This window comes from Bos mutus, chromosome 1, assembly GCF_027580195.1.
Source record: "Bos mutus isolate GX-2022 chromosome 1, NWIPB_WYAK_1.1, whole genome shotgun sequence".
Lineage (NCBI taxonomy): Eukaryota > Metazoa > Chordata > Mammalia > Artiodactyla > Bovidae > Bos > Bos mutus.
Window position 1 is genome coordinate 44,153,361 of NC_091617.1, and position 13,872 is coordinate 44,167,232.

At 39.4% G+C, this 13,872-nt stretch overlaps 1 protein-coding gene across 5 annotated transcripts in view; it reads left to right on the top strand.

Moving 5' to 3' along the window:
- Positions 1 to 538: 538 nt before the first annotated feature.
- The window catches only part of TFG (trafficking from ER to golgi regulator), a 32,330-nt gene continuing 18,996 nt past the window's right edge, over positions 539 to 13,872 (top strand). For 2 of the 5 annotated variants that reach the window (XM_070368696.1, XM_070368700.1), the window contains exons 1-3: positions 541 to 826; positions 6,073 to 6,299; positions 10,068 to 10,151. In XM_070368696.1, coding sequence (XP_070224797.1) covers positions 6,116 to 6,299; positions 10,068 to 10,151 — 268 coding nt within the window. In that variant the 5' untranslated portion in view covers positions 541 to 826; positions 6,073 to 6,115. Of the gene's footprint in view, positions 827 to 6,072; positions 6,300 to 10,067; positions 10,152 to 13,872 lie in introns of all 5 variants that reach the window. The other 3 variants (XM_005890055.2, XM_070368698.1, XM_070368703.1) reach the window with 2 other exon arrangements.

Sequence of the window (13,872 nt, forward strand, 5' to 3'; positions counted from 1 at the left end):
ATCTTATTTCCAAAATGGCTCTGGGATCCTTAATGAGTTCTAATTTCCTAGCCTTCACCTTTTACACATCCATAAAATCTGCCCTGTCTCGTAAACGCTGTTGGGAACTCCTTGTTCAGAAACTGATTCATTCCCATTCCCCGCACAGTGCCTGACAAAGCGTAGGCGCCCAATAATGAATGAATGAGTTTGTAGAAGGAAGGCGGGGAAAAGGTTAGTTTTTTCTAGATAGGACTAGGAGAACTACAATGGCTACAAAACAACAAAAAAACACAAACTTGGACAAACGCCTACTCTTGGCTCTCCGAGTCCAGAAGACCAAATTACGTCCCGCCCACGGGCGAGAAACGGGAAATACTACTGCTTAGGAAAACCGGAAGTGCCTGGTCACGCCCCGCGCATGCGTCCATCCGTTCTGCGTGCACTTCCTACACTTATCCAGTCATCCAGTGAGAAAGCAGAGACTCAGACCCCTGCAGACCCCGGCGTCGTTAGTCCCCGCCCTATCGACGTCGCGCATGCGTCCTGGGTCGGTCCGATAGCTCTGAGGCGGAGCGAAAGGACAGATTTTCTTCTTATTCCCGCCCCTCTTCGTTCCCCACCTGCCACGTACTGGGCCCGAGCTCTCGCTAGGCTTGGTGGGTCAGTGCGATTGGTCGGGGCCCGTGCGAGTCTGCCAGCGAGGTGCGGCGGCCCCGGAGGGCAACCGAGTGGGCTGTGACCGCAGCCTTCCCCCAACGCCCCAGAGCCCGACGGTGGCGGCCTCGCACGGGGTCGGATCAGCGGAGACCCGCGGAGGGGCGGCAGTGGCGGCCTCGGGAAGACGGTATGGCCGCTGGAGACGGGGTCGCGGCAGATTTCTCCGGCCAGGCTGGCCGGGAGACGTGGAAACGCTGCGAGGGCCTCGTTCGAACCGGCGAGCGCGGGGCGGGTGGGGTCGGAGGGGTCGTGGGAAGGCTCTGGAGACCGAGGACTGAGGCCGGGCCGGGCCTCGCCTCGAGGAGAGGCCACGGCGGGGGAGGGGCGGAGTGGGGGTGCCACTGGCCACCGTGGCAACGAAGCGGACCTATGGGGAGCTTTAGGAGGTGTTTGTGCCAGCAAGAACATTTGTGTCGATCGCGCTTGGCTCCAAGGCGTCGGACAGCCGGAGGGAGCGGAGAGGGACTTTTGGAGATCTGGGGTGGTCCAGTGCCTAACCCTCAGAGGTGCTTGAAAGGGTGAGAAGTGGGGAGAATGGCGCCTATGGGAATTAGTTGATTGGGGGTCGCCTGGGGAAGCCTTGTTCCTTGACTGTATTAGTGCTTCATCAAGCGCCGTCTGGAGGCCAAACCCAGTCTAGTAGTGGTGATGACAACTAACTTTTCAAGAGTTTACTTTGCTAGGCAATGTGCTAAGTAGTTTAAATTCACAGTCTCATTTAATCGTTACAAGGATTCTTCCAAATTTAGATATTCCCATTTTGCAGTTGACGAAGGTGAGACTTTAAGAAGTATTTCCTGAGGTCACGCAGCTAGTGGGAGAAATCTTTACCATCAACGCTGTCTCTGGGTCAGGCAGAATTTGAGGCCCCTTGCATTCTTTGGAGTACTCGAAGGTTGGTTTTGTTTAGGGTTTCTTAAAGGAAATTTCTACCCTCTGGAGTTGCCTAAGCAAATTCACTGAACAGGGCCCTCACCACAGGGCTGGTGGAGCTGGAGGTTTGGTCACTGAACCTGGATCCTGGTTCAAAGAGGCAGGCTTTTTACATGTTTCCTTGGGCATGTCACTTTACTGTCCAGTTCTGAGAACAGTGTTCCTGTTGGAAGATTTCATAAGTTAGTGGCCGAGTCATTTCTGGCCTTCAGAGGGAGTAGGGCAAAGACACGATGAAAGGAGAAATGGGGAGCTGAAAAAGCTGTGAGGATGTCACCAGCAGCCCTGGGAACTAGTAGTTCATAGGAGTCTCTACTTTGTGATTGAGGCTAGAGAAAAAGAGGACCTGGATTCTACAGTTACATAAAAAATAGGGTGATAGGATTTTCTCTGGAAGAGAGAATTTCGAGGTGCTTTTGTTTTTGTGATAACCTGTTTTATACCATAACTTATGGCGATGACTGCACAAAATGGAGACAGCCTTAGGAAAGAAGACCTGGTTCCTGGCCACAGGTAGTTTACAGTCCAAGAGAAGCACTAGCCAGTAAGTGAATTCGCAGGCAAACATGGCAGGTGTCAAGTATTTAAAAAGGGGCTCATATTTTCAGAGTCATTGGAACTGGGCAACAATTCCTTTATGATCAAAAGGATTATATCAGTTATATTCATTGTTGGAAATGTCTCTATTTAGGGTTATGTCAGTTGTAGGGAGTCATCTCTAGCTAGTGTGAAGGCTTGACTTAGGAACTGACCTGATAGTACTGCCTTTTTTTAATCTATCAGAACTTTATCACTTGTCATTCATGTTTTGTTTAGGGAACAAAAAGTATTAAAAATCTTTACTTACTGTATGTCAGGCACTATTCTAGAAGCTACTGAGAATAGGTAGTACTATCCTGCTGGAGCTAAGCCCTGGTCCTTCAACTGCATTATTGACAGTTTACACATCCTGTAGGGAAGAGAAGATTACATAGATTGATTTGAAGTTCTTTATTACTCTCAGGCTGCAAGACAAACAAAGAGAAATCTTAACCATCTTACTGAAGTAATTATATTTCAGAACTTGGCACGCAGTAGGTATTTAAGTGTTTGCCAAATGAAGAGGGCTGGTTTGGCTCACAGGTGAAGGGGGGTTGTATGGAGGTTTCAGTTAATCCAAGTCTTTAGGAAATGTCCATCCTCAGAATTGGCAGATAAAACACTGACTGTATTCTCTTTCTATGTTAAGACATGCGTAGCATCTGGATGGTAGAACATAGTACACTCTGTTCTTAACTGACCTTAGAGTGTTAGATTCTGTATTTAATGCACCATTTTAAGATGGGCATTAAAGATTCATTCATAGAATTAATTTGTTCAGAGGATGTCAAGGGAGTCTAGAAACAATAATAAGTACTTAATTGGAAGGACATGTGGCATTTGTATGAGGATACTAGGGCATTTATGTATACTACTGATTAAATGAATTAGGATTCATGAAAACTTCCTTCAAATATTTGAAGTGTTGGTGTGTTGGGGGCCAGGTAGAGTGCTTTCACACACACAAAGGAGCAGATGTAGAGAACTAGGAAAAGTAAATATGTTAATAAAATAACACATTTAAGAGAAGAAAGTAGAATGCTCCTAGTAGAAAAGCATAGTTTTGAAACCAGAATGTGACCAGTAGGAAATGCTCTGTGGTTACAAATAATGTGTTCATGAACATCTTGGTCTCGGAAAGAAGAGATAGGCCTTGAGAAGAAGAGATATTAACATATTAATTAAGCGAAAGTGTATTTTCTGTTGTTATACGATAATGGTATAAATTACTAGAGACTGCAGACATTATTTTGAATTTAGAATTGCAAAGTCATTATAGGAGAAGCACGCTGAATACCTAAGATTAAGATAAAACCCAAGAAGGCAGAATTCAATAGCAAGTTAGTATTTAGTTCTCTGACACTGTCTTATTTTTAAGGGTGCTGTCTAATCACACATACTCAGGATTGGGGATGGGAGCGTTACGGAGGATGGAGAAACAATAGTGGACAGTTTTTTAGAAAGCTCAGGAGGATGTCACTGATTTGTTCTTTATCCTCAAGTTCTGAAAATAAGAAAATTGGAGAAAATGCTCATGTGGTCTGTCTTATTTTAGCGAGAAAAATTTGAAACTATTTTAGTGTTCTCACATACTTTGCTCTTCAGGGTTAGCATTTAATATACACATGCTAGTAGGGTTTGGAAGCTAGTATTTAATGATTGTCCTTCTTTTAATGACTGTAGAATAATTAACTGTGCTAGGCACTCTTCTAGGCTCCAGAAATAACAGTGAACAAAACCATTTATTTCCCTGTTTTCTAGTGGAAAAGAATAAAAATTAATACTTTTTAAATGTTTGGTAGTGATTAGTGCTTTGCAGAAAATGAAGCTGAATAAGAAAGTGACAGTAAAGCCATTTTAAATTAGATAGCCAGGAAAAACCTCTGAGAAGTTAGCATTTGATCAGAGATCTGAATCATGTGAGGGGTGTGAAAAGGGGTCAAGGTTAAGGAAGCAGCAAGTGCCAAGTCTTGAGAAGGAGATGGTAAAATCTGAGTGTAGCAGAGTGGCCAGGGAGAGAGGTGGGAAATGAAGTTAAATCAGACCTTGACCTTGTAGTTCTGGCTTTTATCAAGAGTGAGATGAGACTCTATTGGAAGATTTTAAAGTAGTTATACTCAGTTCAGTTCAGTCACTCAGTCATGTCTGACTCTTTGCGACCCCATGAATCGCAGCACGCCAGGCCTCCCTGTCCATTACCATTTCCTGGAGTTCACTCAAACTCACATCCATCGAGTCGGTGATGCCATCCAGCCATCTCATCCTCTGTCGTCCCCTTTTCCTCCTGCCCCCAATACCTCCCAGATTTTATTTAACAGGATAACTCTGATGTGTTGAGGGTACTTTTGTTAAGCATTTTACATAGAAATGTATCTCAAATAGTTCCCATTTGTGTTCTCTTTCATTAGAGGTCATTTCTATGTAAAACCATCAAAATTGCCTTTATAGGTCGTGCCATTTGACAGCCTCTAAACCCTTCAGTTCAGACAGTAAAGCATCTACCTGCAATGCGGGAGACCTGGGTTCGATCCCTGGGTCGGGAAGATCCCCTGGAGAGGGAGATGGCAACCCACTCCAGTATTCTTGCCTGGAGAATCCCATGGATGGAGGAGTCCACGGGGTCGCAAAGAGTTGGACACGACTGAGCAACTTCACTCACTCACTCACTCACTCACTTGTTAAGCAAACAAAGGTAAAAGGCAGACAGACCAGTTAGGAGTCTTTTGCAGTAATCCAGGCAAGAGATGATGGTGGCTTGGATTAAGTTGATAGAGTTGAAGAGTAGACCTCTAGAGATATTCTGAAAGTTGTGGCAGCTATATTCATTGGCAATTTGGTATATGTAAAGTGTGCGGGAAAGAGAGGAACTAAGTTTTTTTTTTTTGTTTATTTTGAATATCTTAGGAGAATTGTCATTAATAGAGATGGAGAAAACTACAAGAGAAGCACACTTTGAGGGGAAGATCAGGATTTTGTTCTAGACATGTTAAGTAAGAAATCTAAATCAGATGAGCAGTTAAATATATGGGTAAAATAATAACAGACAAAATAATAAAAGTTATTTTTTTATGCACATAATAAAACCAGTTCCAGACTATTTTACCATAAATATGGTAACATTGGAACAGTGAATTTCCTTTGAAACTGAGAATTTCTTAGATTCTAATAGATGGGGAAACAGTAGAAACAATGTCAGACTTTATTTTGGGGGGCTTCAAAATCACTGCAGATAGTGACTGCAGCCATGAAATTAAAAGATGCTTACTCCTTGAAAGGAAGGTTATGACCAACCTAGATAGCATATTGAAAAGCAGAGACATTACTTTGCCAACAAAGGTCCGTCTAGTCAAGGCTATGGTTTTTCCTGTGGTCATGTAAGGATGTGAGAGTTGGACTGTGAAGAAAGCTGAGCGTCAAAGAATTGATGCTTTTGAACTGTGGTGTTGGAGAAGACTCTTGAGAGTCCCTTGGACTGCGAGGAGATCCAACCAGTCCATTCTGAAGGAGATCAGCCCTTTGGAAGGAATGATGCTAAAGCTGAAACTCCAATACTTTGGCCACCTCATGCGAAGAGTTGACTCATTGGAAAAGACTCTGATGCTGGGAGGGATTGGGGGCAGGAGGAGAAGGGGATGACAGAAGATGAGATGGCTGGATGGATGGCATCATTGACTTGATGGACGTGGGTCTGAGTGAACTCTGGGAGATGGTGATGGACAGGGAGGCCTGGCATGCTGTGATTCATGGGGTCGTAAAGAGTTGGATACGACTGAGCGACTGAACTGAACTGAATAGTAGCTTTGCTTTTTAGCTTTTTAAGTATGTTTTATAGCTATTTAATCATCAAGATCATTTTGTCAGTCTTTCTCTAGAGTTATATATATACAACATCCTGGAGTCCACCATGAATGGGCAGTTGGATCTGAGTGGGAAACTAATCATAAAAGCTCAACTTGGGGAGGATATTCGACGAATTCCCATTCATAATGAAGATATTACTTATGATGAGTTAGTGTTAATGATGCAGCGAGTCTTCAGAGGAAAACTTCTGAGTAATGATGAAGTTACAATAAAATATAAAGATGAAGGTAAGAGTATTTCTCAAGTTTTTAGAAGTTTAAATATTATATGTGTTCTTTTGCCCATTTTTCATTGAACTCCAAATAAAAATTCTGTTTCCTCCTATGGTAATTGAGTACCACTTTCCTTTACTTAAGGGAATGCTCATGTAGTTAGTTATAAGTTAAAAATTTGCCAAGTGATTTATTATTAGAAAGGGGTTTTAAGTGATAGGATACTGTCACACATTTTTACAAGCCATTTGTTTTTCTTTTATGCCTGTACAATTCTGGCTTCCTTTTTGCTTTAAAACCAAACTTACACTCATATTTCCTAAAGTGAAAGGGATGGTAGTACATTTTGAATGAGAAAGTATTCGTGAAAGTATGGAAAAGTATGGAAAAGCTGATTTTTTGCAGGAATTTTCAGAGCACGTAATATGCTGAAGTACTTTCTCAGTTTATGCAGTGTTCCCAGGCTAATTTGACTACAAAACTTTTTATGGAGATGGGTTTTACCTGACAAATATATCATCAACGACATAGTGGAATTATATTAGTAGACTGTCGTTTCTCTTTTTTGAAACATAAAGCATTTGTTTATTATTGGTATAATCAAGGCAAAATCTCTTTAAAAAATTGGCCTTGATAATGAAAATATAATCAGAATCATTATTCCTGCATTTACAGTTTGTTCTCTGCTGTTCCGACTGCAGGGTTTCACACCTGCCTCAGTAGACTCTATTTCTTTTTCTTTTGATCTGTCATCTTTGTTAACATCTCTAATGAAATTGGGCTTTAGGTGGTTACGAGTATCTTTACTACTGCTGAATTTATTTCCAGTCTGTTTCATCTTGATCTCAACACTTGGCACTGCTATCCTCAGCATCGTTTTATAAATACTCTTACTTCTCTGACACTGTGCTATCTCAGTTTTCTTATTCCTAATAGCTTCTGTGTTTCTCTCTGCGTGTTGGTTTAAAGTAATGTCAGCTGTTAGTATAAAAATCTTAAAATCTCAGTGGTTTAACGTTCAAGAAATTATTCAGGGGCCCAGGTTGACATAAGCTCTGATGTCTTCAGTACATGGCTTACAAGCTCACATGCATTCAGCAAGCAGATGCATGAAGATGGAGTATAGAGGATCACATGGGAGATTGTATTCTCTAGGCCTTGAGGTGGTTTATATTTCAGCTCACATCACATTGACCAGACCCCAGTCACATGACTGTGCTGAGATGTTAGTGGGTTGGGAACTTGTCCCTGCTTGGTTAGCCACTTTACAACAACTTAGCCTGTGGAAGGAGAGTATAAATCACTGATGGTCAACTAAGCCAATTATTTCACTAGAGGTATAATATGCCTTTCATTTTTTCAATATTTCATATAATATTGAAAAGTGGAAGTGTTAGGCGCTCAGTTGTGTCCGACTCTTTGCAACCCCATGGACTGTAGCCTGCCAGGCTCCTCTGTTTATGGAATTCTCTAGGTAAGAATACTGGAGTGGATAGTTATGCTCTCCTCCAGGGGATCTTCCTGAACCAGGGATTGAACTCACATCTCTTGTGTCTCCTGCGTTGGCTGCTGCTGCTACTGCTGTTAAGTCGCTTCAGTTGTGTCTGACTCTGTGCGACCCCATAGACAGCAGCCCACCAGGCTCCTCTGTCCCTGGGATTCTCCAGGCAAGAACACTGGAGTGGGTGCCATTTCCTTCTCCAATGCATGAAAGTGAAAAGTGAAAGTGAAGTCGCTCAGTCGTGCCCGACTCTTAGCGACCCTGTGGACTGCAGCCTACCAGGCTCCTCCATCCATGGGATTTTCCAGGCAAGAGTACTGGAGTGGGGTGCCATTGCCTTCTCCGTCTTGCATTGGCAGGCATATTCTTTACCAGCTGAGTCACAGGGGAAACCCCTTCATCTAATGTTACCCAAAACAAATTTTTGAGGGTCATCCTTGTTAAGAAACAAAAAAGGAGAGCGTTTTCTTATTCTCTTCCCTAGTAACGGACTCTGGGAGTTGGTGATGGACAGGGAGGCCTGGCGTGCTGCCTTTCTAGGGTCGCAAAGAGTCGGACACAACTGAGCAACTGAACTGATCTAGTAACGTCATCTATTTACAATATATTGATTATCCCGTTTGACTTCCAAATGTGTGTGTAAATGTGATGAGTTTGTTCTTTTTTTTGTTTGACTTTACAACTCAAGTTTTTAATGGTTTTACCTGAGATGATTTGCTTTTACCTCAGAGCTGGCAGTGGACTTGGGCAAACTCCGGGAGATAGTGGGGGACCAGGAGGCCGGGTGTGCTGCAGTCCATGGAGTTATAAAGAGTTGGACACGACTTAGTGACTGTACAACAAAACCTGAGATGATTTGCTCTTACCTCAGAGTTGGCATATCTTAAATGAACTTTACTATTTTACTGCCTTTCTTTTAACTCATTTTTGTTTATGGAAGGGTCAGCCAACTCCTTCTTTAAAGGATCACATAATATTTTAGAATTGTGGGTCCTATAAGGCCTTGCTAATCTTTTTTGTAGACCTTTTAAAAATATAAAAAACTATCCTTAGTTTGAATTCTTTAAGCCAGAATTTATCCATTGATTGCAGTTTGTAACTCCCTAGCTTAGGGTATCCTCGTTGTTGAAACTGTCTTCTACATCTGGTTATCACATTGAATTTGTTTTTCATTGTGTTTTTGAGTGCTTTTTTAAATTATACAGATTTGTGTTCCATAGACTGTATTGGGTACTAGTTTAGAGAGCTGACTTAGGTAAAGAATTCCTGATGTCATAGATACTCTTTATTTCTGTTGGGGAAATCAGAAAAGAAAAAATCAGTTATAGAAAATTTCCTTCTTTTACACATGTACTTAAAAATATGTTTATGAGTAGAATCCCTAAAGTTGAGCATTAGATGTGTGTGTTGTGAAAAAAAAAAACCCAAAACATTGGTCTGCTGTAAAGAGAAGATAAAACTCTCAGTTATGGCTTTTATTGCCATCTTTATCCAAAATAACCGGCCTAATCAGTGTTAAAATTGGTGTACAGAGCATGGCTGGAGCAGCCTCTCAGCCTCCCCATGACAGCCCTGCTCCCCCAGCTGTGTCTGTGAGGATACCTTGGAATGGCTTCTCTTCTGTTTTTTCTCTAGCCATTTTTTTCCCTAGCCCTTTGAAAGCTTTTGAACAGGCAGTTGATATGCTGATTATAGTATTCTTTATCCTTGGGATCTAGGGGATTTCAGAATCTTGTGTACAGGAATATTTTTCCTGAGGAGAATTGATGGTTTTCATGTTAGTGTTGAGATGATTGGGGACCTGACTCAACTGTCTACCCATTTATTAGAACAATTTTGCAGAAAAAAAAAATTTTGCAACCTTTTTAGTTACTGTTATATATGGCTTCCCCTCCGTTTGTGTCAGTGGTGTTTTACTGTGCTTAGAATTAAAATTTGAATCTTGACAATTATTATTACCTTGATTTCTGGTAAATATATTTAAATATTTTAGAATAGAAAAGATTTCAATCTAAACTGTAATTTCCTCCAGGTGATTAGTAAAAGATTACATTAATCTTAGATATGTGTTGGCTCGTCTTATGAGAATAAGATAAATATCTTGCCATGAAAGAAATAAAATTAATTTAGTATTCTTTTGGATAAATACATCTTCCCTAGATCCTTTATGCTTAAAGGTTTTATGGAAGATTCTCTATGCTCTGTGATCCACATTTTGCATTTTAATTGATATATATCCTAGCTTACTACTGATGCAAATCTGAAATTTTTATTTGTTTCAGATGGAGATCTTATAACAATTTTTGATAGTTCTGACCTTTCCTTTGCAATTCAGTGTAGTAGGATACTGAAACTGACATTATTTGGTAAGTGCTAAACTTTCTAATATATTTACTCTTCTTTGTATTTTTATGAAATACTTTTTCTGCTGTGTCAGTTCAGTCGTGTCCGACTCTGTGCAGCCCCATAGACGGCAGCCCACCAGGCTCCCCTGTCCCTGGGATTCTCCAGGCAAGAACACTGGAGTGGGTTGCCATTTCCTTCTCCAATGCATGAAAGTGAAAAGTGAAAGTGAAGTCGCTCAGTCGTGCCCGACTCTTAGCGACCCTGTGGACTGCAGCCTACCAGGCTCCTCCATCCATGGGATTTTCCAGGCAAGAGAACTGGAGTGGGGTGCCACTGCCTTCTCCAGAAATACTTTTTAGTTTATTCCTTTTAAAGATTCAAAATTAAGTGATAATTTTTTCTTCTATATCATAATTTTTAAATTTTAAGGCTTAACTATATCCTTTGAAGATAAATAGAAAGTAGACATATTTTAAATAACTCATCTGCTGTTACCTTAAATAATAATGTATGCCACTTGTATAAGTGTTTCCAGGATTGAAAATAATTTCAGGGTTAAAACTGCAATTTAGTTTAGTTCTTTAAGAATATATAATTGTTTTCCAATGTAGTATGTTTTTACTTATTCTCAGGGTTTAATGTATAGGACTGATACATGAGTTTGAGCAAGCTCCAGGAGTTGGCGATGGACAGGGAGACTTGGTGTGGTGCAGTCCATAGGGTCGCAAAGAGTCGGACACAACTAAGTGACTGAACTGATACTTTTTTTAGACATTGTTTTTTTAAGTAGTATTTCAAGATCTGAGATAGTTCTGTTTAAAAAACAAATATAAGACTAAATTTAATCTTATAGATTTTATTTTCTTACAGATCATGACAGATGTGCAAGGCAGAACACTAAAGGGAAAAGATAGGAATGATTGCAAAGTTAAAGTAGTAGCATGATTATATGAAAAAAAATGTGGACTTTTTTCCTGGATGTTTTGGTTAGCATTTTTAAAAATTATGTAGCACTGACTCACCCATTTCCATGAAATAGGATCAATGGCCAGTTGATTTAATTTGTATTTATTTCATCTCCATCTAAGAAGGGTGAATATGAATCACTTTAAAATGCTAATAACAAAAACTACTAAATTAAAAAAAAATAAAACACATCCCTTTACAATATTGAGTCTAAAAACCTAACCACTATTGGCCAGCTATCAGGCATTAGGTAAACCGAAAATCTTCATCTCAAACACTGAGAATGTACTGGATAAACAATACTGCATATATTTTTTGAATTACACACCTGAGCTTGCTCAGGAACGTGAGGAAGATGTCAGGGACCAAAATATAATTGAAATTAAAAACCAGGGCCTTAAGTACCAAAAGCTGAGGCTTGGGATGCTTTTGGTGGTAATGCTGAAGGTTTTAGTCTGCATAATCTAAGGACTTGTCACTTGGTGTCTTCATGGTATAGGTCTTGTGTCCTAGACCCTCAATGACTATACTCTCAAAAAGCAGATTGTAGAAGAAAAATATCTCTTCATTGGTAGAGGAAAAGTCAAGAAACTGATAAAGAAACTCTGATATATCCTGAGCTATTAGGGATTAGCTATTAAGGATTTATAACCATGGTCCTTTGGGAACTCCCAAAACCGGATACCACCATGAAAAGTGCAAGAAACAAAGGCAGAAATCTTCTCTGGAGGGTATATGTTCTCAATCCAAACAACATAGGCTTCTCAAAGATAAAATCCTATTGATGAATTTAGAGTTTAAAACTGTAGGACACATAAAACATCCATGTAAACAAGAAACAATGGGTACAACTAATAGTGGGATTAGATTTCTAAGAACTTAGTAGAAGTGTTAATAAATTATGTATTGTTATTAGACATAAAAGAAGAAGAACTAGGCATTATGGAAAAAACATTAAAAAAAACTTAAGGTAAATAAATAGCAAGAATCTATTGTATAGGGAATTATATTCAATATCTTGTAATAACCTATAATGGAAAAGAATCTGAAAAGAATATAAACACACACATATATATACACATATATGTGTATAACTGAATCATTTTGCTGCACACCTGAAAAAGGAAAAATTTGTAATCATAAGAGAACTGTTAATACTCTTCTTTCCAAAACTGATAGATCAAGCAGCCTCAAAGTTTAAGCAAAATAGATACAGGCTTGATCGTGTGCATTTAGCAATCAGGACAGGATTCAGTTTTGTTTTAGTGCATTTGGACATTTATAAAAGTTGACCATCTGCTAGGTTTTCCAGTGAGTCTCAGTATCAGAGAAGGAATATGTTAGAGATCATTTCCTCTGGTTTTATTAGAAACTATTGGGCAAAAAAGATAACCCAAACTCCCATATTTTTGAAGATAAAAATACGCTTTTAAGTAACATACCATAGAAGAAATCAAATTAGGAGTTAAATTTCAAATTAGTGAAGAGTTTTACATGACAAAGTTTTTAGAGTGTGCTAAAGCTAAATACAAAAAGGATAGTGTAAGTCCAGATAACTTAGAAAAAAGAAAATAATAAAAAGCAGAAATGAACTAGAAGTTGGGGGGATTGAAGGGATCAGCAATTTTGAAGATATACAACTAGCAAACCTCTATCTATTAAGTTTAAAAGGCAGAAGTAAGCAATATTAGGAGTGAAAGGGAGTTTAACCTCAAATACTAATACATTGCTGTGAAGGAGAATGAGCACCTTGGAGAACAATAGCATGTCAGTAAAAATGTGTTAGAAAGAATTTTTTGTAGGGCTTGAGTTTGTGTTAGATGGTTTTGCATAAGGTTGAAGTAATGGGGCTTTGCTCTAGATTGGCTGTTGTCAGGAAGTACGGGTTGTCCTATGATTAGGTAGTAATCCCATGATTTATGATTTACCTATTAGGTAGTAGTCCTATGATTTATCTTACTAAATCTTATCCAGAAAATATGGGGAGTAAATGGAGGCTAAAGCTTGCAATTGGTAAAATAGTGTCACTCATAATTAGCCAGGGATGTTTGGTCATTTTTGTGACATTCTGGTCAATGTTCTTGTGTCTAAGTTCTCACATGATTATGGATTGGCTTTCTTTTTTGTCTTGAGCTATATCAGTCCCAGAGTGATCTTTAATAATAGTTGGTGGTGTTCTTTATTTGCTTTAAAAAAAAAGATTTATTGAGATGCAGTTGATGTACTATTGGTATGTTCTGAAATTGTTTATGTTCAACAAGCTACATGGGAATACCATGCCAGCTTTTAGAGCAACACAAAAGCCTGTCTTACAGTACAGGGCCAGTTCTTAGCTTTCAGGAGCTGCTTTGCTTCTTTTCAGCTATTAAAGGAAAAACAGTAATACCCAGTAAAAGCCAATAATTGATACAGGTAGGAAATTATATTGAACTTTCTCATAAATATATAGGTAGTATGTAAAATACTGATGGATTAGCTTTTAAAGCTTATATTGATGTTTGAAACATATTCTACAAAAAATCTCCTTGAACCTTTATTTTGAAGTAGATGGCCTTTTCTAGTTTGATGCTTTAGGAATTTGTAAATATGTAAGATACACACACACACAAATTGTAAGTATATAAAATGCATAAAAAGTTTAATTTTTGAACTCTTACTTTGAGGTTTGCAGTCAGACCCTTATGTCACTTTTTTTTTAAATTAATAATCTCAGTGATGACAGTCTTTCTTGCTGGAAGAAGGATCCTTTGTTTTTTTTTTTAGTTAGCTGAAAGT